The sequence below is a fragment of the Ursus americanus genome, chromosome 1 (genome assembly GCF_024610735.1).
Source record: "Ursus americanus isolate L20-20 chromosome 1, mUrsAme1.1.p, whole genome shotgun sequence".
NCBI lineage: Eukaryota > Metazoa > Chordata > Mammalia > Carnivora > Ursidae > Ursus > Ursus americanus.
The window spans coordinates 83,195,948-83,219,589 of record NC_142127.1 but is presented as its reverse complement, the minus strand read 5'-3'; the positions used below and the strand labels follow the sequence as shown (position 1 = coordinate 83,219,589).

Genomic DNA, 23,642 nt, shown 5'->3' with positions numbered 1-23,642 from the left:
TATTAGAAAGGATATTCCAAGGAAGCCTTCTGAATGTGCAGGATGACTGCTCATGAATGTCAGATGTATTTTCCTTTTTTTTTTTAAGATTTTATTTATTTATTTGAGAGAGTGAGAGTGGGCATGCATGTGTACACATGCGAGTGGGGACAGGAGGTAGGAGGAGAAGGAGAGGGAGAGAATCCCTAGCAGATTCTATGCTGAGCATGGAGCCCAATGTGGGGCTCGATCTCAGGACCCATGAGATTATGACCTGAGCCGAAATCATGAGTTGGATTCTTAACTAATGGAGCCACCCAAGTGCCCCCATGAATGCCAGATTTCTGATAAAGAATAAACTTAGGAAACATTCTCAGAAAAGTGAGGGTAAAGCATGGATGGATCAAGATTATGTGGAGCCAGACACGTCATTGGAAGTAGGGGTGGAGCCTCTTTAAGAAGAAGAACACAAAAATAAAAATCTTACTTTTTCAAAATTTACCAAATTTCAAAACCATGTGAACCTATGATGGGCTCTTTCCCAGGCCTTGGAAGGGGCTATGCAATTGAAGAGCCTGAAGCTCTAAGCTTCATCACTTTAAAGTAAATTCATTCTGGGCAGAGAAGGTGAGAAAACATGCAAGAGTAATGGCTGCCAGGAATGAATGTATTCTTGGCTTATATAGCATATTAGTGAAAGCTTCCTTTGGGGCTTCTGGTATTTAGAAACTCAAGATGGATGGTGTTGGCCCTGAAAATTTAATATAAAAACAAAGAACACTTTATTTATTGTGCTTCTTTCCTCCCTTCTGGAGGAGGACGGTCCAGCATTTTTAAAAATTTTATTTGTGGGCTGATAAACATTTTATGACTGTTCACATGACCATATGCTTAGGATGAGCTTGTTACTTGTTTTTGCTTTTCTTTTGACCAGAATTTATAAGCAGGAGAATATGAAGGTATTTCAAAGCAAATAATTCACAACCTGGGCTTGTGTCAAGCTCTCTTGGAAATGTCTTCTCCTCCTGCATAATTGACATCCAATATACTTTTGTATGGTAACAGGCTGGATGAAAATCCTAGAGTTCTGTCAGAGTGCTAATATTACCTTGAATTTCTCTCGCCTGAGCTTTTGGTTACCCTCATTTCCATAATAATTTGAGAGATCAGTCCAAGGAGTGATCAGAATGTCCTCTTCTCACATTGTTTTTGGCAAAATCTAAGCTTTTACTAGCTATCTTTTTAATAGATAAGTAAATTTGGGACAAATAAGAGAGGTGATATAGTAACACAACTGGTTGCTCATATATTTCAGGAGCTTGTTATCCTAAAAGATGATGCAGATGAATTAGAAACAGCTTCTAAAACCCTTAGATATATTTATAAGTAATAAAAACAGTAAAGATTCCTAAGAGAGCCTGGGGTGCCTACCATTGAAGATTTATAGCAGGAAAGACAACCTTCCTCTCCTTTGTGATTATATTTGTAAGATTGAGCATTAGTATTTTCTTTTGCCAAAACATAGCTGCACACTGTCTTAATATTTTCCTTTTGAAATGATAAGTAATAATTGTGCTGGTGTAATAACGGACAAAGGGGCCTGGGAAAATACTAGGGGCTTTTCTTATCTGTCTAGTATAGTACTTTTTTGTTTGTTTGGTAGTCCTTGGGAGAAAGCCCTGGGTATGTAATACATGTTAGAGTCCAATCTATTTTATTTTTCCCAACTCCCAAGACATTTATCAAATTATTTCAGGTTGTAAATCTAAGCACTTTTCTGTAACTTAGCTACTTTCTTTCCGGGACGTATCTTTCTTAAAGATGTTTTGTATGCTTTTAAAATCTATAAAATGCTTAATGTATTAAAGAGGTGACACACAGGAATTCTCTCTCCACCAGTCTGAGAGTTCAAACATTTCCTGCATTACCATGTACCTCCCTTAATGTGCCCGCTTTCCCTGAAAAGATCAACAATCACAGGGAAGAAAAAAATCAATCTAAGAACACGTTCAGCACTGAGGACTTCTCCTTGGCCTGTTGACAATGCCTCAGCATGAATTCGGAGACATATCTTAAAAGGAGTCTAGAAGTGATTCAAGAAAATCAAGGCCAACACATACTTTGCAGAGATGTGAATTTCTAATGTTTGTGTTTCATTGACTTTATCACCCCCATCATCTAAAGAAAACAAAAGTAATGAAGATTTTATTTCAGTTTATCATAATCTCTACTATTAGGTCACTCAATTAATTTATGTTAGTGGGTTAAAGAATTTATCTTTGGACATAGAATATGCACCTTTCTATGACTAAGTGGGGGAAGAGTTCTGTGGGATCCTGTTTTGATTTAGTGCTGCACCACGAAAAACATACCATTATTTTTAATTTTCAAAGGAATATTTTACAATGGCTTTGAATGGTGTATTAACCAAAATGCATTCAAGGGAAACCTGTCGATTATCTCCCACTATTTTATTTACATCAATAACACTAATCATTTTTGACAGTTGTTTCCAATGAACTATGTGATTCCGAATTTGCAAAATAACCTCTTGGCACGCAGAGAAATATGTAGCTATGTGATGACTCTTCTTCTGCTAAGAAACATGTGCTTGTTTGATTTGCAGCATTTAGTGTGGTCTTGTGTGAGTGATACTTGGACAAGTCAAGATTCAGCTGTATTTTCTTTAATTTACTAGAAAAAAATACCGTGTCACACATGGGTATATTACCTTATTTTATTCAAAGACGTTTAACATGAATACAAACTTGTGAAACTCATAAAGCAGGCAGGACAGACATTATTGTTCTTATTTTACAGAGGAGGACACTAAGCTCTGGAGAAAACTTACCCATGGCAGCCGAGTGGTAGAATGGCAGGGTTTCCCTTTCAAGGGCTCTCCTCCTACAGCTTCTTCCCTTCTTGAGACACCCGCTCTGTAACTTTGATTTAGAATTTCATTTATTTATAACTTTGATTTTCTATAGTTTCCAGCCATCATTATCCTAAAAATGCTTTTTGAAAAATTTAAAATGGTCCTTCCCTTCTGGTGTCTGTGTTTTGCACATGGTATAGAAATCCAGGTGGGTGATATGTGCCACTTAAAAAGGATACTGGTAGGGATTTGTGCTTGACCTGATGAGCCAAAACTGCATTTTCCATCTGCCTGATGGCAATTTATCCTTGAGTCTGTCTTTCCTAGTGTTCTTAGTTAACAATTTATATCTTTAGGGATAAAGCAAAAGCCTGAGTTTGCTAGACCTCCAAAGCATTAGGAAATACAAAGATGTCTCAAGAGGTTTTTGTCATACTAGTGATAGAATCTTGAAGATTTAGAACTACGTGGGAAATGTGTGTTGCATTTGGAACTACTCACTATAAGAAGACATTTTTTTTTTGCCATAAGAATTAAGATTTCAAACAATCCCTCCAGAAAGAGTATCATTGTTAAGAAGAGTGAGTATACTAGATGAGAGATAATATTCAGATTACTGAATTATGGTTCAATTTCAATTTAAGACTCACCCTCAGTACCTATAGGCTAAGATGTGTATAATATATAATTCCAGGAATGCTAAAATCATATCCTTTAAAACATATCTTGCTGGCTGGCTAGTTGGAGTCCCTGAGATTCTCATTAATACAGCCACTCTTTGGGTTTCATATACTTTTCTATCTATCCATCCATCCTTTGATCCAATACACCTTTTACTGAAAATTCTGCCATGTCCATGTCTCTGGCCTGTGTTAGGCATCACGGATATGGTAACTATTAGAGTAAGTCCTCTTCTGAATAAGCTCACAGTCTATGGAAGAAGGCATACTAATAAAGTAAATAAACTAGAAAACAGTGATAAATCATTCACATGGGGTACACGATAAGTTCTTAATAATTTTTTTGAATCAATAATTGAACATAATGCAGGGTGTGAGTTACTGACTCAGAATGGTACAATTTCTTTGCAAGGAGGATATAGACGTAGTCACATTTCCAATAGAACCAGGGCAGGAATCGGTGTGCTTTTGAGTCTGTTAGCAGGGAGTAAATAAACCTGGGCCAGAAACTAAGAAGTCAAGCCTGGTGAGGAAACATTGAGATCAGACCTCACCTGAGTTACAGTTTCACTATGCTGCCCCTTAGGCAAACATATTCTAAGGACATCAAGTAGATTTTTTTCCTCCCCATTATAAACCATAAACGTATTTTTTCTAATTACACCTATTGATTTTGGCTTGTTAGTAACTAGCTGTGTGACCTTGAGGAAATCATCTCTGTTACCATAGCTGAGAATAAAATGTGTGATTGGGTGATCTCTGGAATCCATGTCAGATTTAAGTTAGATTCTCTTATTTCAAGTCTATTTTATATTTTGCCTCCTTCATATTTTTCTTACTGAAGTATTAGCCATTTTTGAATGTAAAAGGAAATGATTATGACCATGGTCCTGGCTAATTTGACTTTGTCAACAAAGAGTATAAATGGGAAACTAAGAAGTATTGCGCTTTTTAAAAAATTTTTTTCTATTTTAGGAAATTCCAAAGTGGTTCACAAATAGGTACAGGAATTCTTTGTCTATTTCCTTCTTCTTTTTATATGCAGCAAAATCAAATTTGGGGGCTTTTGAAAACAGTACAAGTGCTTAGACTATAGTCAACAAGTAGCTCTTGGGGAGAGCTTTTTTCTCTTGGGGTGCTACCTTCAATCTGATATTCATTTTGGCTCCGATCAGTTGTAAATACCATCCTGTTTCTGTGAAATGTAACTGGTGTTTGCTCTGGGCTGATGGGACAGCCACGTGCTGTTTGCTCTGTCAGTAGCTGTACCCGAGTATCCATAGTACATTATTCAGATCAGCTCTCATGAACCAGCTGTCCTAATTCCAGGTGGACTGTGAGAAATCTTTTTACTTACAGCAACAGCTGTGCCACCTGGTAGCTTAAAGACCAGTGATTGGATGAATCAACCATTGTTACAAATTCACTTTTTATCTGGTAAACACTTTGCATAAACTAGCATAACTGAAGATATTTCCAACCTGGTCCACACTGAAATGTTGCGAACACCGTAAGCCTTATCTGTATTATGTTAAATTGTTTGCTTATTGTCAACACCTATCTTTAAGACACTGAATAAAATCTACATGCCAAAATTAGATTTATAAAATTTACAATTCTATATCCCGTCATACTGCTTCCCATCTCTCAAGACACAACTATGTCTTTGATATTCTTTACATTCTTACACAGAGATTGCTCTAAATACTGTTATTGCTATTTTAAATATATAATACAATTTCCCAAGCTTGGATTATTGCTAAGGAGGAGCTTGAACTATACAGTATTTCACTATTGCCTTATTATTTGCAAGTAAATAAAAATAACTCCAAACAACCACTAAAAAAAAGTATTTCTAAATAGAACTCTTATACATAGTGTTTTAGTGAACAAGATTCATTTAGTTGATAAATGATATCCACAGGTGAAAAACAGTAAAAACAAAACAAAAACAAGCCACAAATGATCTGACAGTGTGTTAAAAAAAAAAAAGTGTCAGTTTGAGTGGGTTAAATAAGCCTGTTTTATTGTCTTAAGCCATTAATTTTCTTAGTGTACGTATGAATGCATAGACACACACACACACAAAGCCTAAAATTGTGATATTAAGTCTTTATTAATAATACAAAAGGAAGCATATTATACCCAGGCCAAGGTATAGCATTTCAAGTTCTACAATAATGTCATTAGGCAGAATATTCATTTTACGTACTAATAATTTGACAGTTAAAAGTGATTTTCCCACTGCCTGTTCCATAGTCTGACTTCTCTTTTCAAAGATAAATTAACTGAGGGCGCATCAGATTAAGGAATTTGTGAAAGTTCACATGGCTTAGTGGCAAAAAGTTCAAGAAAACAACCCTATGGGTAGAAGGACTGTAGGTGGACACTTGTTCCAGAACTATGAAATTGCTGTCTTCAGAATTTCCTGGCCTCGAGACATTGCTCCTGTACTAAGAAGTCTTCATTAAATAATCTTCGTGATGTTGGGATGAAAAACACTCAAGCGTAGCGGCAATTTTAGGATTCACTTGAAGATTTAGATTTCCCAAGAATTTAGACATAATAAAGACTTAGTGATTTCATTTCTACTCTTAAATAAAGATGCTGCAATTGAACCAAATGTTCTTAAGGATAGGTTAAAAAAAATTATGAGAAATAACCATGCTTTTTCTAACTGAAACGAACTAGTAAGAGGTCTGTAAGAAACCTCCTAGATGTTCTCCTCTTTAGATTTCTAGCAGCAGGTGTTAACTAGAAGCTAGGTGATAACTACGAAAAAGGTTTAAATACCACAACACACTTCTGAAAAGAAATATAAACATATGAAAGAACCAACCAACCGACCAACCAACAAAAGACATTTAGAATATGTACCAGGATGAAAAGATATAAATTCTGTGTGATTACTAATCTCTGGAAGGGTGACAAAATTCTAATTGGTTATCTTGAATGAAACTAAGGAATGTTGGTACCAATGCAAAATCATGCTGCTTTATACCCTTTCTTTTTTGACTGTGCTAATAATGCCCTTCAACTTCACATAACACTGGCAGAGACTTAAAGCAGAAAGGTACAAAGTGAAGAATTTTCAGCTTCATTTTATGGACTCATCTAGCCATGAATATTTTAAAGGGGAATATCCTCTATTTATTTAGAAAGGGTATTAGATATTTAGAAAGGGTATAAGAATTGTTGCTTGGAGATAAAATAGTTTACTTTCCCTTAGTCAAGCAGGAAGAAGAATTTATTGACTAAGCCCTAGAGTAAGAACAATAAATCCATAAGCAAGAGTGCTGCCATCCAAATCTTTGGATCTATCTACCTATGGATGGATCCATCATCTCCTTTATTAGCTCTTAACATTCTACTTATGGTTTCCTTTTCAGCTCAAGTCCTTGCAGTTAGATAAAATGCCAATAAACTGGGAGAGGTGATACTGTTAGACGTTATTAGTATTTTATAGCTAAGGCTAGTGAGTCAAAGTCCTTCTTGAAATTAATTTTTCACAAGAAAAAAAAATCATGAGAATTCATTTGAGAGAAGAGTTGAGGCACTATGCAGGGGCAGAGAGCATACAGATAAGAGAGAAAAGAAATTCTAAAGTCAAAATCTAATGTGGCCTGCATGATAAAGGGTAATAGATTCAGAGAGCCACTAATGGCTGTGTGTACGCGGGAGGAACTTTTAACTTCCCTCATCCTCAGTTTTCTCAACTGTAAAATTCAAGTCATGATTTTTAGTAATGATATGTACCCTGAAAGGTTGTAAGAATAAATAAAACCTAAGATAGTCTCTGACATATGATAGGTACATGATACATGTTAGTCTTGCATCCTATTTCTCAATTTGCCTAAGAGTAGTCATATATTTATCTATGAAACAGAATAGACATTATAATTAATTGGACTTCAAGAACTGAGTTAGGAAAGTAGAGTTATTAATGTTTATAAAAGGCGCCCTTTACAATTTGTAAATTCTGAATTGACTCCTATTCCTATTTACTGATACTATTCATAGCTTCCCTTCATTAAAAATTCTTTTCAGTAATAGAGTAGATGAGACATATGAGAGAGATAAGATGTTCTAGGGTTAATGAAAAAGGAACGAACAAAGAATGAGAGCCCAAGTTAATATTCCTTCAACTGAATCAGAGGCTTATTATTAACTATTTGTTGATGTATTTAAAATACTATTATATAATTTTATATATTTTTATTTATTCTTATAGCATTATTATTAATTTATTTATTTTGTGTGTGAGAGAGTAAAAACTTAAAGTTTCTTTATTTTTCTATTTTTTTAAATTGTTCGTCAGTGTGATTCTTTTTTGTTTCTACTTCTTCACTAAAGAGTCTGAAACATCCCATATTTAAGTTTGCTTTTTGTTTGATTCTTAAATTTGGAATGTAGTTTTATATTTCTCATGGTGTTCCCAATTGCTTTTTTTTCTTGATTATCAAAGAAACACATGTCTTTTTTGTAATATCTATAACAATATCCATATTTTTATTGAGGTATAATTGACGTACAATATATATTATTTTCAGGTGTACAATATAGTGATTCAACATTTGTATACATTGCAAAATGATCAGCACAGTAAGTGTAGTTACCATCTGTCACATTACAAAGTTAAGACAATGTTATCGACTATATTCTCCACGCTGTACATTACATCCCCATGACTTTATTTTATAACTGGAAGTTTGTACTTCTTGACCCAAAAAGCAGCATTCCACATAATCAAACTAAGTAGATGGATGAGTACATTAATAAATAAACACGTACATAAATAGACAAAAGATGTTTTGTGTAATTTGTATATATAGATGTGTGTGTGCATGAGTGCAAATGTGTGAGCGAGCTGCATAGATTCAGTAGGGTTTCTCCCAGTTCTTGCTGGTGTTTCATACATGAACACACTTTGTTTGCTTTCTTCTGGCTGCTTTATGAAAAATGCAGATTCTGAATCTACGTGTCTGAAACATTGGTATGTTGAACTTGGTTGTGAAAAAATACATAAGGTATAGCCATGCATCAGGAATTGGACTTAATGCCAAAAACATTTTCTCTGTCTGCTACCTGACCTGTAAAAACGTGAAAAGGCCCATCAGAGTGTTAAGAATACATGCCAGGGAGGATAAGAGGTTGAGAACCCTTAACAGTGACATGTGTTTGGGTAATAAATTAGTGCTGATGGATTAGTAACATCTTACAGAAATACATTCTGTTTCGGTGAAAAGGATGTAGAGTGTTTCTTGACCCTAGAAACTTTAATCCTGTAGTTAATATTGGTAGGAACAATTATCTGAAGATAAAAAACAAAATTCTCTCTTGTTAAGTGCATGTTTAATTTAGATAGAAGTTAGGCATCAAGTATGTATTTTTGTTTCCTAAGAACATAGATTTGTATGGTGTTTTTAAGAAAAATATTAAAAGACAAAATCCATCTGGTTAACAATATAAAATTTGCCAGGCACAATATTAAACAATATAACATTTTAATTAAAACAATAAATATGAGAGATACAGTGCATGTAATAAGACAGTTTCATATTTTTATCATTCAACTGAGATGTAAATTTCAGAGCATGATGTATGTAAACTGCATTTAATACCATATTTGATATATTTGCTGATCTTTGCCTTCTCTATAACCTCTGGCATTTGAGTCCAAGTCAATCATACAATATCCCGGTGATAGGGCCACAAAATTAAACTTGACTCTCTCCATCACCCTTACAAATCTCCCCACCATCAACAAACTCCCTATCACCTGCCAGTTTATAACCCACCTCTTTCTATCTCTGCACTGCTGACAGTAAATCCGCTCACCAGCTAATTGAACAGGTGCACCCGGTACTTCCTGAAAATCTGCAAAGCTGGGCTTTGACGGACAGCCGAAAATGGCACAATGAAAAAACAAAAGCCTTTTAACTGAGAGCACTGCTTTGTTCTGCTCAGAACTTTAAGGTCACTCCAGCGTGTTCTGACTGTGGGGATCTTAATTTTTACTCAACCAATTTACTTGCAGCTGTCATTCTTTCCCAGATTAAAAGTTCAGCTCTTCAAGTGTGGGGAATTGGGGGGGGGGGGGCGGGGAATACGAAGAGCTTGTTACAAACTAAAAACAGCAAAAACAAGTAAAATCTGGCTTGGCTCTCAAGTACAAAAAGTTATTTTCAAAGCCTATAAATTATGACATAGTGATTAACATGTAATTTAAATATATTTAAACAACAATTATATCACATTTCCAGCCCTGCTAATTGGCCTCACAGATGTTCCCTTGTAGCTGCATTGCCCTTCCGGGGGGAAATGAATGAGGTGCTTTTTATCATGGAAAACAGAAAAAATAAAAAGCAAAGGAAAAAAATGGAAACAGAAAAATAAAAAGCAGCCAGTAACCCTAAAAACAATGAATGCTAAAGGGACTTTGCCTAGCTTTTCTTTTTTTCCATTTTAATGCAGACAACTAGGAAAAGCATGAAGACACTCCTATTACTGTGATGGTATCTGGCAGTGTGTCCAGATCCAGATTGGGCAGGTTGCTGATGGAAAGACTTGTCAAAGCAGAGACAGCGCCTGCATTCTAATACGGCGTGGCCTCTCTTCAAGAGGTCCAGTTATGTTTAACACAACGTTTTTACAATTGAAGGCGGTCTAGCCCAGATAATGAGTATATGTAATAAAGTATTTCCTGATGAAGAATGACTTGTGAGTTACTCCTTTGATCACTTATCCAAGTTTTATAAAATGCAAAATGTACAGCCATAGCCGTCTGTGCTGTTTCCTGAGCTGTGATCCTAGTCAAACATGACCCAGTACGACAAAAAGGTCAAAGGAACAGTAATTACTAATATTTTGGAATACCTTTCTTCTAATATGTAATCAAAGAATTCAGATAAATTCACCACAGCTTCGTCTTACTCTCACCTTTTCTTCTAATAATCTCAGGTAATATTTGATCGTTCAGTGTAAATTGCAAAAGGCCAGAGGTCATGTCTCTCCTAGTGTCTCATGGTATCTCCAGCATCTACCACAGTTCCTGTGCTTCCATTGTAGAGGTTTGATAAATATTTGTTAAATGCTTGCTCAATAATCGGGGTTTAATGATAGGGTAAGGCCAAGATTTATGATATGATAAAGTTCCACCAGGCACTTGTCATATTTCCCATACCATCCCTCTATTTTACATATCACTGGACTATACAGCAAATTCCCCTCAAATTTTATGAAGAAAATGTATTTAATTTCATATCTTTCTAAAAGATAAAATGTACTATACTGAAGGCAATGTGGAGAATAGGGAAGCATTTTTATTTATTTATTTTTTTAAAGATTTTTTTTATATATTTGAGAGAGACAGCATGAGCAGGGGGAAGGGTAGAGGGAGGGAGAGAAGCAGACTTCCTGCTGAACAGGGAGTCCAGTGCAGGGCTCGATCCCAGGATCCTGAGGTCATGACCTGAGCCGAAGGCAGATGCTTTAACCTATTGAACTACCCAGGCGCCCTGGGAAGCATTTTTAAATGCCTCTTTGATGAGTAGCTTTGGCATTTTGATTGCTTGACTTTAAAAATCTGATTTAGCAGATGTGAATATTTAAGTTTTATCTATCCTCTACATTTTTATAGTAGTGCAGAGCTTACAAAGTTCATTTATATACACCTTCTTACATTGTCTTCACTAAAACATAAGGAGTGAGAGGCCAAGTATAAAAATGAGGATCTGAGATGCTTCACAATTGACAACATCACTTGAAACTGGGACTGGGGCTCAGATATCTAACAAATCATAAAACAATGTGTCTATTGGACAATACTGCCTCCTATGATTAGCATATTAAATATATCTCTAATTTTCCATGTCATGATCTTCAAGACATTGGACCCTTGATTACTCTAGGAGTTAATTATGGGAAATTGTGTTATCTGGTTGCTATTAATTTACATTAAGCAGTTAATCTCTATGGACCCATACTCTTCTTAGAGTTTGTTTTATGAATCTCTAAATTATAAAAACACTAGCCTGAAATAATACTTAGCCAAGTTTCATGCATGTATGCAGAGAATGCAAGCTTCATAAAATCAACTGTTTTTATCTGCATTATTCATTATCTCCAGTGTCCAGAAAAGGGCCTGGCACATAGATAGTAGGTTCTCAAGAAATATATTTAAAATATATATATTATTAAGAAATGGTATTGATATTAATATAACCCCCTCTACTTACCCTAAGGAATATTGTCCTTAATATTTTATCATATTTTTATATCCACTTTTATTTAGCCCATAGGACGGAATATTAAGCTATAAGAATACAGATGCCTTATTTTTTTAACTGAAATCTAATTTTAACTGATTCTAAATACATGAAAGTAACGTATGCAAAGCATATTTCCTGGAACGGAATTAATTTTCCAAGATTTTCTTCTGTTTCTTAACTTATAAAAAATCAAACTGAGGAGAAAATCGTATGTATTTTTTTAAAAGGCAAGGCTAAGAAATTGACCCTTTGCTGAAATAGTGAAAAATAAATATAACTTGGTAGTAAAAATTATTCAAGGAAAATTAAAATTCACTTCTATCTCCTTCTAGATGAGTTTCTTTTTACAAGAGAGAACAAATGCTGTGGTATATGGCCATTTCAGCCATATACCATGTAAGGAAGGAAATGGTTCTTTAAAACCCGAGTTAATTATTTACCATTTTTATCTTGCTTCTAGGGTTAATCCGAAAAATATTCATTGTCAACTTCATTTTTAATCCATTTAAAATTTTACTTTTTCTATATAATTTTTCTTTTCAGAGATTGAATTAAAATAATTAATATTCTCAAAACAAAAACTCATTTGTAGTCAGAGTACGTAAAATTTTACCATTTAGCAAACGTCACTGTTGTGCATGTTTTCCCCTTTGGTTCATACAATTCATGTGGCTTTTCTTTTCTTTTTTTTTTTTTTTCCTTTTCATTCATATTACCTCTTATTATATCCATCATTCCATTTTTCTTTCCTATTAGAGTGAAATTGGACACAGCCCTCCTCCTGCCTACACCCCCATGTCAGGAGTAAGTATTTCATGATCAACCTTCATCTTTTAGTATTTTTGGTCCTTGCTTACCATGTTTCTTCTCTCTTGTCGCCCCATAGTTTCCTCATTTTGCTTTTGCCAACAGTGAGTTAAGAATTTGCTGTAGGTTATATAGCTGGCTTTGTGGATATGTTTTATCTCACTAGATAATCCAAAACTGAGAGGCCATGCATCAAAAGTAGCTTTCGATTTTTACCCAAAGGATTTACCTGGACTCATAAATTATGCTGCTGGTTGAGGAGGTTATCATTGTTTCCATGATGACAGGTTGTGTGCTAAAAAGTCAGAGTCTCGGTAATGATTCCCTAGTTAGGTACTTGGAGACTCAAAGTCATAGTGACCACAGACGAGAAGGCAGTGAGGAAATATCACCACCCACGTGGTATCACTGTGCTTCTGTTCTTAATGTCGACTGTCTACACTTAATAACATTTCCATTTGTCATGAAATTTGAATTGTATATCAAAAATGGGCGAGTGTGGGAAAATAACGTGAAATATTTTGTATTAGTTCGTGTGTTAGGTGGTCAGTAAATTTAAATATGTATTTCCAAATTCTTTCCCCAGGATCACTTTTTAAGAAAAAATGGAGTTTTAGGTGGTTGTAACTCAAAGTTGTTAGCCATTCAGGGGAAAAACTCAATTAAGAAACTCTGACTTTTATCGGAAAGACAAGTTTTCATATCCTTTTGGTTATTTTTTTACAGCTATTCCTAATAATAACTTCCGTCTAAATGTGTCTCTCTGTTGACAGAACCAGTTTGTATACCGAGATGGAGGTTTTGCTGCAGAGCAAGGAGTACCTGTGCCCTACAGAGCCACGACCAGCACGATCCCAGAAGCTCCAGTTGCTCAGGGGGCTACAGCCGAGATGTTTGATGACTCCTGTTGTAACGGCACCCTACGCAAGCCAGTGGCACCCCACGTGCAGGAGGACAGCAGCACCCAGAGGTACAGCGCGGACCCCACCGTCTTTGCGCCGGAACGGAGCCCACGAGGAGAGCTGGATGAAGAAGGTTACATGACCCCTATGCGAGATAAACCTAAACAAGGTACAAACAGAATGTGCAGAAATGATCATCATTTGACGTTTCACTTCCATCAAAATGAGCAATATAGTATAGAAGGGAAATTGTCAAACCCCTGGACTACATAACATTTGTGACCCAAAAAAGGCCTGGGCTGCTTCTCTCTGTAGCCTACTGTCCAAATCCACAGCATTTACACCATCCAGGGGCTTTTTAGAAATCCGAATCTCAGGCACCACCTGAATGGAAATCTGCATTTTAACAACATCCCTATGTGACTTTTATGCACAGTCAGGCCTGAGAAGCACTGATCTAAACTTATCTTTATTGGAATATCTTCATTGAATATTTGGGTGAGGTAGCACATCCCAAGGTTTTAGAACCATGGCTTTATTGGACTTACTGTGGAGATCATAAAGACTGGTATTTTGATGGCACCAATAAAAGTTTCAGTCAGTTCTTTCAAATCTTACGTCATTAGGATGATCTTGTTCATTATAGGAGATTATGATTCCTTGTATGACACATTTCAAAAATTAAAGTTCTGATGCTGCGTTTACTTGTATGTATACCATCATGTCTTGAAAATATTCAGCTTGTAGTTCTACAAAGCTCAGTGATGACTTTACAAAGTTAGTAGTAGAAATGTTAGACATCCGAATCAAATGACATTTCAATTTCGAAAAAGCCACTTTCCTTCCAATGTTAACAGCATCACAGAAAGGAGAAGATGGATGATTGTTATTAAATACTGATGATTGTGTCTCAGAGTCTGCAGGGTCAAGTAAACTTTATTTGAAGACTCCATATGAGGGACCATTATGTTCTTGAATATATGGCTATATTTAATTTTATAAAATGTACTTAAGGGATCCCTAAGTACATATTGTAAATAACCTATTAAAGTATATCTATCTAGAGGTAGAGAAAGGCATTACTGTACTGAAGAATTAGATGCATCGGAAGAATTGGATAGTAGCCCAGTAGTAACACAAATGTAGGTTTCGAGAAGATTTGGCAGATCCCCCTTAAAGTGTAGTACTCTCTGGGAAGAGTCTCCGCTCAACCATAGAGTTGTTCCTCCATTTACAACTACAAGGCTGCAAGGTTGCATCAGGAGATAAGTAGATTGCATTGAGAAGAGGTAACATGAACCTTCTAAGAGAAGACCCAAGCCAGCCTCTATAAACTCACTGTTGAGCATCCCTTGATTTTGTCTTTGAATACAAGTTTCTATAGAAGATTATTGTACTCCAGCTTACTTCTCGGAGAGTAGAGAATTTTAGTATAGACATTCCTACACTTTCAATTAAGAAGTTTGAGGAACCTGGTATGGAAAATCAAATGCTGCCTCCCTTAAAAGTCTTTTTTTTTTCCATACATTTTTCTCAAAATGACCATTGCTTTGAAAACCATTCCAATTCCAACATGTTATGAAGTGAAAAGTTCTCACTACTCCTTTAGGGATGATAATGAAAAGAGTACAGTAGAACAAGACTACGCAATAGGAGTTTTAGATCTGAATTCTAATTCAGGACTAGTTGTATCCTTCATACATCATTTAATCTGTTTTCTGTTTATAAAGCTGAAAAAAATACAGCTTGCACTTCCTTTCTCACAGGATTGTTGTGAGGATGACATAAGTTCCTGTCATTCCTATATATGATGGTGGGATAGTCATTACTATCCTTTAACTTGCACATGATGCTAATTACTTAAGTATATCAAGCAGGCCTATATCCAGGAACAAATCACCCTGACTCGATGAGATTATTTTTCTCTACTTGTCAGGCTAAGTGTAGAGGAGAGAAAGTTTTTGTCCCAGAGTGGTGGCATCTCAACAATTGTGCCCTTTCCTGCCCCAACACCAAACTAGGAATAAAGTGTCACATCTGTGTATACGTTAAAAGAGAGGACAAGGAGGTCTACTATATGTGTAAATGTAGGTCTATATGTAGTCTATACTAGAGACATAGAGGTAGAATTAAATTTAGGAAGAGCAGCATTGATTAACACTTCTTAAAAAAATTCCGGGTCAGTATTCTATAGTAATTTATTAGATCAAATCATGCAAAATAGCCACTATTATGACTGCTTTCAACCTACAAGACAGTTATTTCATATGATCAAACCAATAGTTTGTTATTTTGTGATTATGGTTAGCCAGTGGAAGTAAATGTTCTAATTACACTTTATTCTTAGGCATATCTATTGTCATGCAAGTCAATTTAGCGACATGTTAGATGTCTATCAGATTTTATTAGTTGAGTCTTTTCTTTAGATGTTTCCTTTCCTATGTATGTGTAAAGCTTTCTGGGACACATCTGTAATCAAATCCATTTTACCTATATGGACATCACAGCAAAACACACAGACTAAAAAACGCCATTCCTTCACTTCATTCATTCGTCTTGGCATGGAGTGAAGCTATAGACATTTTGATTTTCCAGTACCCTTTTAGAAATTCTAATTTCTCCACATTTAAAAGCTATTTAACCCCGATAGATTGTCTTATTTTCCAACAACAGCAAAAAAATACTGACTTTTAGAAAACAGAAGCATTTAAACAAGTGGCCTCCTATGTAGGAGAAACAAATGCAATTAGAAGGAAAAAGGACCAATCTAGGGCACAGGAACTCTGCTTTCTGCCTGTGGTGCCTTGTTCAGTCATTAAGAGTTTTGGCCCACCTACTCTTTTTTCATATGACAAAAATAATCAACGAAGTAATCAACAAAATAGTTTTTGTGGAGATTCATGAAAACAAATCCCTGGCTTTATTGTTCTGGAAAAAAAAAAGCTAACCATCCTGTATAACCTTTGTCTGATTAACATTGTCCAGAAAATAGATACTAACTGATATTTTTGTATTCCATCAGAATACCTGAACCCTGTGGAGGAGAACCCTTTTGTTTCTCGGAGGAAAAACGGAGACCTTCAAGCTTTGGATAATCCCGAATATCACAATGCTTCCAATGGTCCACCCAAGGCAGAGGATGAGTACGTGAACGAGCCACTGTACCTCAACACCTTTGCCAACGCGTTGGGGAATGCCGAGTACCTGAAGAACCATGTACTGTCTGTGCCAGAGAAGGCCAAGAAAGCATTCGACAACCCTGACTACTGGAACCACAGCCTGCCACCTCGGAGCACCCTTCAGCACCCAGACTACCTGCAGGAGTACAGCACAAACTATTTTTATAAACAAAATGGACGGATCCGGCCTATTGTGGCAGAGAATCCTGAATACCTCTCTGAGTTCTCGCTGAAGCCAGGCACGGTGCTGCCTCCTCCACCCTACAGACACCGAAATACTGTGGTGTAAGCTCAGCAGTGGCTTTAAGATGGAGACACGCCCGCTCCAATTTCCCTGCCGCCTCTCTTTCTCTTACGGTCTTCCTTCTATTCCCAAGGCCAGTAGTTTTGACACTTCCCAGTGGAAGATATAGAGATGCAATGATAGTCATGTGCTTATCTAACTTGAACATTAGAAGGAAGAACTGAAAGAGAAAGACAGGAGGAACCACACTGTTTCTTCATTTCTCTGCATGGGTTGCTCAGGAGATTGGAACAGCTAGAGAAGGACCAGCAAATATAAGGCAGTACTGCCTGCTGTCAAGCTAGTTCTCAACGTTTTCTCTTTTTTCTTTCTTTCTATTTTTTTTTATTAATGTAGATGCCTGAAAGACCCATGCTATCTGTTCCTATCAGTAGGAACTGACATGTACATTTTCAGTACCCTTGGAAATCGTAATAAAGTTTCCATTAGAACAAAAGGATAACCTTTTCTATAACATATGATAGTTACTGAGATTGAAAATCCAGTTTCTTTTTCCAACAGTTTCTATCCTGACAAGCAAGAACGGCCAACTCAGCTTTCATATTTTCTTAATCTCTCTCAAAGTTGTAACTAGTAATTATGTTTGGAGGGATTTTTTTTTTTTGGTCTTTTTGTTTTATTTTGTTTTGCTTTGATTTGTCCCTTTATATCACTTTTACCCCCATATATTTTGACTTTAATTTCTAATTGCAAATATTTTTACATCAAAGTTTCTTATGTGTTGCTATAAATTGACAGAATTGTAAAAAAATATTTTAGTATGGTGAAATGACCATTATTTTAAATATAGAGCCTTTAAAATTAGAAGGGGAGGCCAAGATATTAGTCAAGTGTAACATCAAATCTAGCTGTCATGGTTTACACTATTGAATATGTACCCCCACATCCTTTACATTCTTCAACATTTTCTTTTCCATAAATGACAGTATTTGATAGGCAGTTGGTAATGTAAAGAGTAAAAGGGAAACTAAGAGACAGTTCTGTGTGGTTCATGAAAACTACTGACACTTTCAGGGGTAGTCCAATGGGGAATCCATTGAACTGGAAGAGACACTGGATTGGGTATGTCTACCTGGCAGATACTCAGAAATGTAGTTTGCACTTAAGCTATAATTTTATTTGTTCTCTTTCTGAACTCCATTTTGGATTTTGAATGAAGCAATATGGAAGCAACCAGCAAAATAACTAATTTAAGTACATTTTTTAAAAGAGCTAGGATAAGGAAAGACTGTGGAAATGCCAAACCAAGCAAATTAGGACTTTGGAACCGTATCCAGAGATTATGGTGAGAGGGCCAGCACATTATCTACAAGTGATATCACATTTGCTACGCAAGGAAAGTTATCCAGTTCGTATACTCCACGTGGAGGAATGCAAGTAAGGATTGGCTTGATTCCATGGAATTTCTAGTATGAGACTCTATTTATATTAAGTAGAAGGTAACTCTTTGCACATAAATTGGTATAATAAAAAAATACACAAACGTTCGCAGTTTATAGGTAGGTTCTTGGGTCAAAAGTTGTAAATAAACGTGAAAAATTTCTCATGTAATTATTTTAATATCCAACATACTAATCTTTTGATACTTTGTATAATAACACTTTCTTCAAACACATCATTCTAGTTCTAGAACCATCTTTTTATGTATCATTTTAAAAGACTACGTACTAAGATGAGCAGTGGGAACAAATGGTAGGAATGAGTCTCCTGGAACAAGAAAATCAGGTAGTCTCTCTTTTGTAGGAAAATCTGCTTGGACAGTTATTTGAATTAATTTTTTTTTTCAAATGTTAAAATTTTGACATCAAATTCAAGTCTATCGCCAAAAAGAAAGCAATGAGATAAAGAATCTCTGTTGGTAAAACAGAGTGTTTACAAGAGAGAACAAAATGCAAAGAGATCTAGGTTTCTGCCTATTTTGAAAAAGTAAATCAATCCATCCATTCAACGCCCTTATTTTTTCAACTGATATTTATTTAGAGTTTACTAAAAGCACTGTGTAAGTGGGGAACAGCAGCATAAATGCAATATTATCCCTAACTTAATGATTTTAAGTCAATTTATTTGGAATGACATTTGAATTTCCCCGTAAGTTCAAGGGATAAGATTTTATGGACTATTTTGTGAGCAGTCATCATAAAATCTGTTGTTTGTTAAAAGATCTCCTGTGAACCCATTTGGAACATGAATTAAATAACCTACAGGTTACTGAAGTTGACAAATGGGATAATTTCAACGTTATCATCCAAACATGAACAAACCAGTAGAAGGATATTGCATCACTGGCTAATTGGCCTATCTGAATTCTAATTTGACCATTAAGCCAACAGCAGGTGTTGGTCTTTGGCCAAGAACCTTGGAGGTGTCAGGACTGATTTCTTACTAAGTTATGAGAAATGTAAGCTAAACGAGTGAAGTAGAGCAAGGGAGAGGTTTGTAAGATCCCTTCTAGTGAAGTTCAACCATGAAGTTTTCTGGGTTGAAGACAGAGAATGACTTAGTGGCTACAGCCCAACAACTTTGTACTCTCCCACCCATTCAGAGGAGTCTCCAGAGAAAGGGGACCTCACATAAGTTCTTATGAGAATTTGGATGTAAGCCTCCCTTTCTAGATAAATCTATATGAACTCACCACTGACAGCACACTTGTTGGATACTAGAACTTGATTTTTTTTCTTCTGATTTATAATATTCATATTTCTTCTGATATATGGAAAACAGAATCACTTATTTTGAGAAGGAAAGAAAAAAAAATTTTTTTCCTTGTTAAGGTAATAGAATGTACTCAGTGAATGTAGTTTCCTTCATTTTAAGAACACAAAACCCTTACATATCAGGTAATCTACCACTAACAAATAGAGATAGATGCAAGTATAATCCAAAAAGACCCAAAATGCTTCACAAAAACCACTTTATTGTTCCTTTTGAATGATTTCTATAGTACATTTTTTTATTTCAGTTGTTTTAGGATTTCTCTCTTATTTTTGTCCCCCTGGAAAAATATATTTCAAAGTGTGTGAAAGAAAGAAAAAAAAATCATTTTATCTGTTCCAAAAAATAACTTATTTAACCCACTGGAGTGAAATTTTAAAATGCCAGTTGAAGGCTGTGAAGTGCATCAGAATATCAAATCCCAGAGGCTGGCTGTATCAGTGTAAACATGCAGAACCAATTAAGTAAATTTGAGGAAAATTAGTAGTAAAGTTGCACAGACTATATTTTTTAAGTCACCAAATTTTGTAGCCTATCTTGGGGAATCCCACCTACAGATAAGGAAAACCTGTATAACTAAATGGTTGTTTAAAGAACCATTCTTTAGTTCTTAGATGAGAAAAGACATTCTCTAAGCTAAAGTAGACCCAGAACCACAAAGCATCCTGCACCATAAAGAGGTGCTTGGACTACTGAGTAACATTTGGTTTTCCAAATTTTAGTGGTTAGGGTGAGAGTTCTTTCTTGAATACTATTCCTGAAATAGAATTAAAAACAGTGCAAACTCAAATTTTATTAAAATATACAAACTCAAAATCTGAGATTCTCTTTTAGTAGATCAGGAAGAATGACTGATTATTTATATACTGAGAAACAGAAGAGAAGAGGTAGTGCTCTAAGTGCTATAATGGATGTGTTAATACCTTCTAAAAGTAGAACGTGACATGAAGATTGTGCATATTCTCGATGCCGAGGACAAGCCAGTAGAAGGTTTGTGAGGTTCTGCTGCTAGATGAAGTCCAAGGGGCTAGCAACATGCTTTTTGAAGTGTCAAAGTGAAAAGGAAAGTAAAATTGTTTCAGCCCGACAGGGAAGGATGTAAATACATGTTTTCTAGAGCTAACTAACTTTTATTTCAAAACTTGAATTATTCATCCGTCTATAACTGTTGATTATTTAACTAGTATGTAGTTCATAAGGTAATAGAAAAGGTGATCATGAGAGCATGTATATAGCTGGGCAAAACCATGATAATGCTGTAAGATGTAGATTTAGTTAGGTTATCAGGTAATAAATGATTTTAATATTATTAAATGAATCAAACTAGAAAATTAACCACAAAATATTATGTAACAAAATAAAATGCAGGATATGAAAACGTAGGATGGATTTTGCATAGTAAAAAAATAAGTTTGCCATTTAAAATCGTTGTTAGGGTTAGCTGAAAGTAGGCACATAAAGAGCTGGTTCCACTTTGAAAAGTTGCTTTAAAGCATTGCAATTAAATTTTTTCTCACCCTTATTCTTTTACCATTTTTAATTGCATTAAGTGTAAAGGGAACATTTTTTAAATTTGTTTTTCAAACACCACCTTGCAGAGTTTAACAGGCAAATATGTTACATGACTTTAGGTAAGAGGTCTTCAAAATGAAGTAAAGGAAATGTACATGTTCTATTACCTTATGCAGAGACAAAGATTGAGTGGTGCCATTTAGTAAACAAACAAAATACATTTAATTTGTGAAAGGTCCTTTTTTTCCCATGTTACCTTCCCATTTCCAAAAACAAAAAGAAGCAATTAGTTAACAATATTCTGATAAATAATGCTAAACCAAGCATTTCGAACTGCTGTTATTTCCATTATTTTGGACTCTTGTTATTAGACCAATGATTTTGAATATTATATTGCAAATGAGAAGTCCAGGTGTATAAACTTCTAGTCATTAGAAAGCCAGATAAACTAAATTGTGTATATGCCAAAAGCAAGAAAATTCTGCTGTGCCTCTCTTTGTGTATATGGAATTTGAAGGGCAGCCTTGTACCCATGTAGATTCATGAAGGCAGACTCATGTCTCCTAATTGCCATTTGTTTAAAAAGGAATGACATTATAGAGAGTAGATTAAGTGTGGTTTTAAAATAACAGTGATCAGCAGAGACCTTGATTTTACTAATATTAAAATGGGGCCAGCTTTTATACTTCTAGGTAGAATGAATACATTTTCCTAATCCCAGAGATGCCTTTGCAAGAGTAGTTCTCTCCATACTTACAAGCATGAAGCTGTTGTGGGCACCATATTGGGCAGGAACCCTTGCATTTGTATGGACAAATGGCTTTTAACACCATGGACTCCTTCATTCTTTTCATTAAAAGGCAAATTTCTATAAAATAGTAGAAATTTCAGACACTCTGTTCAAGTCCCATGCTTTTGTAGCGGTACAAAAACGTAGGCTGTGTCATTCTGCAAACTCCTGCCTCACCTCTTTCCCTCCAGGTGATATTTTGGGCAGAAGAAAATGCTTCTCTTTCAGTTATGAGCTGAAAACACTCTAAGCCCCAACTTCCCGGGGGTAGTCTCCTTCTTCTCTTGGAAATTACCCCTTGACAGTCAGCTTTTCGAGTAAGTGATTATCTTGTTAAGAGTCACAGAAAAATTAATTTCTCTCTAGACCTTAGAGAAAAATACCACCCTTGCTTCTTTCCCCATTGGCACAACCACCTCTGTTCTCTTCAGTTGTCTACCCCCCTCTTCAAAGTGGCCCTCTTGAGGCTGTACCTCTCTGAAGCCATAGTGGAACTCTGAGGTCCCACACATTGCTTTGTGAAACACTGACTTAGCCTCTGCCCTCAAATGCCTGACTTTTCTATAAATGATTCTAGCAATGTGGACATTAAAATACTTCTCAAATATATTACTGCACAGAGTATACTCTATGATATTAAAATTATGTTTTTCCATAAAGATCAATTCTCTTACAATATCCTTCTCTGCAGAAATTTGAGTCAAGTCAGCCCTGTGATGAATCTGAAACTCATATGTGCACACACCCATGGTAGGTCTTAGACTTAATCTTTTCATTAAAAACTTAACATATAATCAGAAGTTAGTTTTGCCAGGAAATTAACTTATTTACTTTACATATTTATTTTATTCCTGATTGCATATATTTTACAGCTGCTGTAATTTTTTTTTCACAAATGAAGAGTCTTATTATCATAAAGGTAAAGGCTACTCAGCTTTGAGAACCACCTGTAATTCTTTATTGGATCATTCATATATCTGACAAATACATAATGAGGGCAGTTTCACTGCAACGAAAATCCATGTTGTCTAATAAGTTCCACTTTTTTTTCTCTACTTTTGATTTTTAAGGACATTTTTCTTTCAATGCTCTAGCAAATTTTACCCATATCATGAGAAGTGGTTATATTTGTACAAATATACGAAAACAAAGTTTCATACCTGTAGGCAATAGTCTAACTTGTCCAAACCACTTTGCCTTTACTGCTATTTTTATCCCTAATGTGTAGATGTTCCCCCCAGCTTGCAGCTCTTTGGAAAGAAATCAAATCATACCTCCTATATATATTGACATAACCTGGTTCTCGAGTATCATTTCCAGATTCTTCAGTTAACAGGGGTTGTACCTTTTCCCTAATGTGAGAGTCATTTTCCTGTATATTTCTGGATGTCTCAGGGGCTGGGAGGGGGGGAGTGAGGGGACTACACCATAGCACTCCAAGAACCCTTTTGGGATTACTCCAGTAATCAAGTATGGAAGTTATTTTCTAAGTGTAGATATGTAAGCTGTTCTTTTAAAGTAAGGTACTTTGAAAAATGTAGCATAAATTGGTACTGCTGTTAAATGGGTCGATTATAAAACTGAGCAGCTGTGTGAGGGCAGCTAACTTTGAATGCACACCTCACTGGCTGG

The 23,642-nt window shown here is 35.6% G+C and overlaps 1 protein-coding gene across 2 annotated transcripts in view; it reads left to right on the top strand.

Moving 5' to 3' along the window:
• ERBB4 (erb-b2 receptor tyrosine kinase 4) overlaps window positions 1–23,149 on the top strand; it is a 1,083,293-nt gene extending 1,060,144 nt beyond the window's left edge. Inside the window, exons 26-28 of one of the 2 annotated variants that reach the window (XM_045806649.2) lie at window positions 12,561–12,608; window positions 13,385–13,682; window positions 16,536–23,149. In XM_045806649.2, the coding sequence (XP_045662605.1) occupies window positions 12,561–12,608; window positions 13,385–13,682; window positions 16,536–16,981 (792 nt within the window). In that variant the 3' untranslated portion in view covers window positions 16,982–23,149. The remainder of the gene's footprint in view (window positions 1–12,560; window positions 12,609–13,384; window positions 13,683–16,535) is intronic. The other variant, XM_045806650.2, reaches the window with a different exon arrangement.
• The last annotated feature ends 493 nt before the right edge of the window (window positions 23,150–23,642 follow it).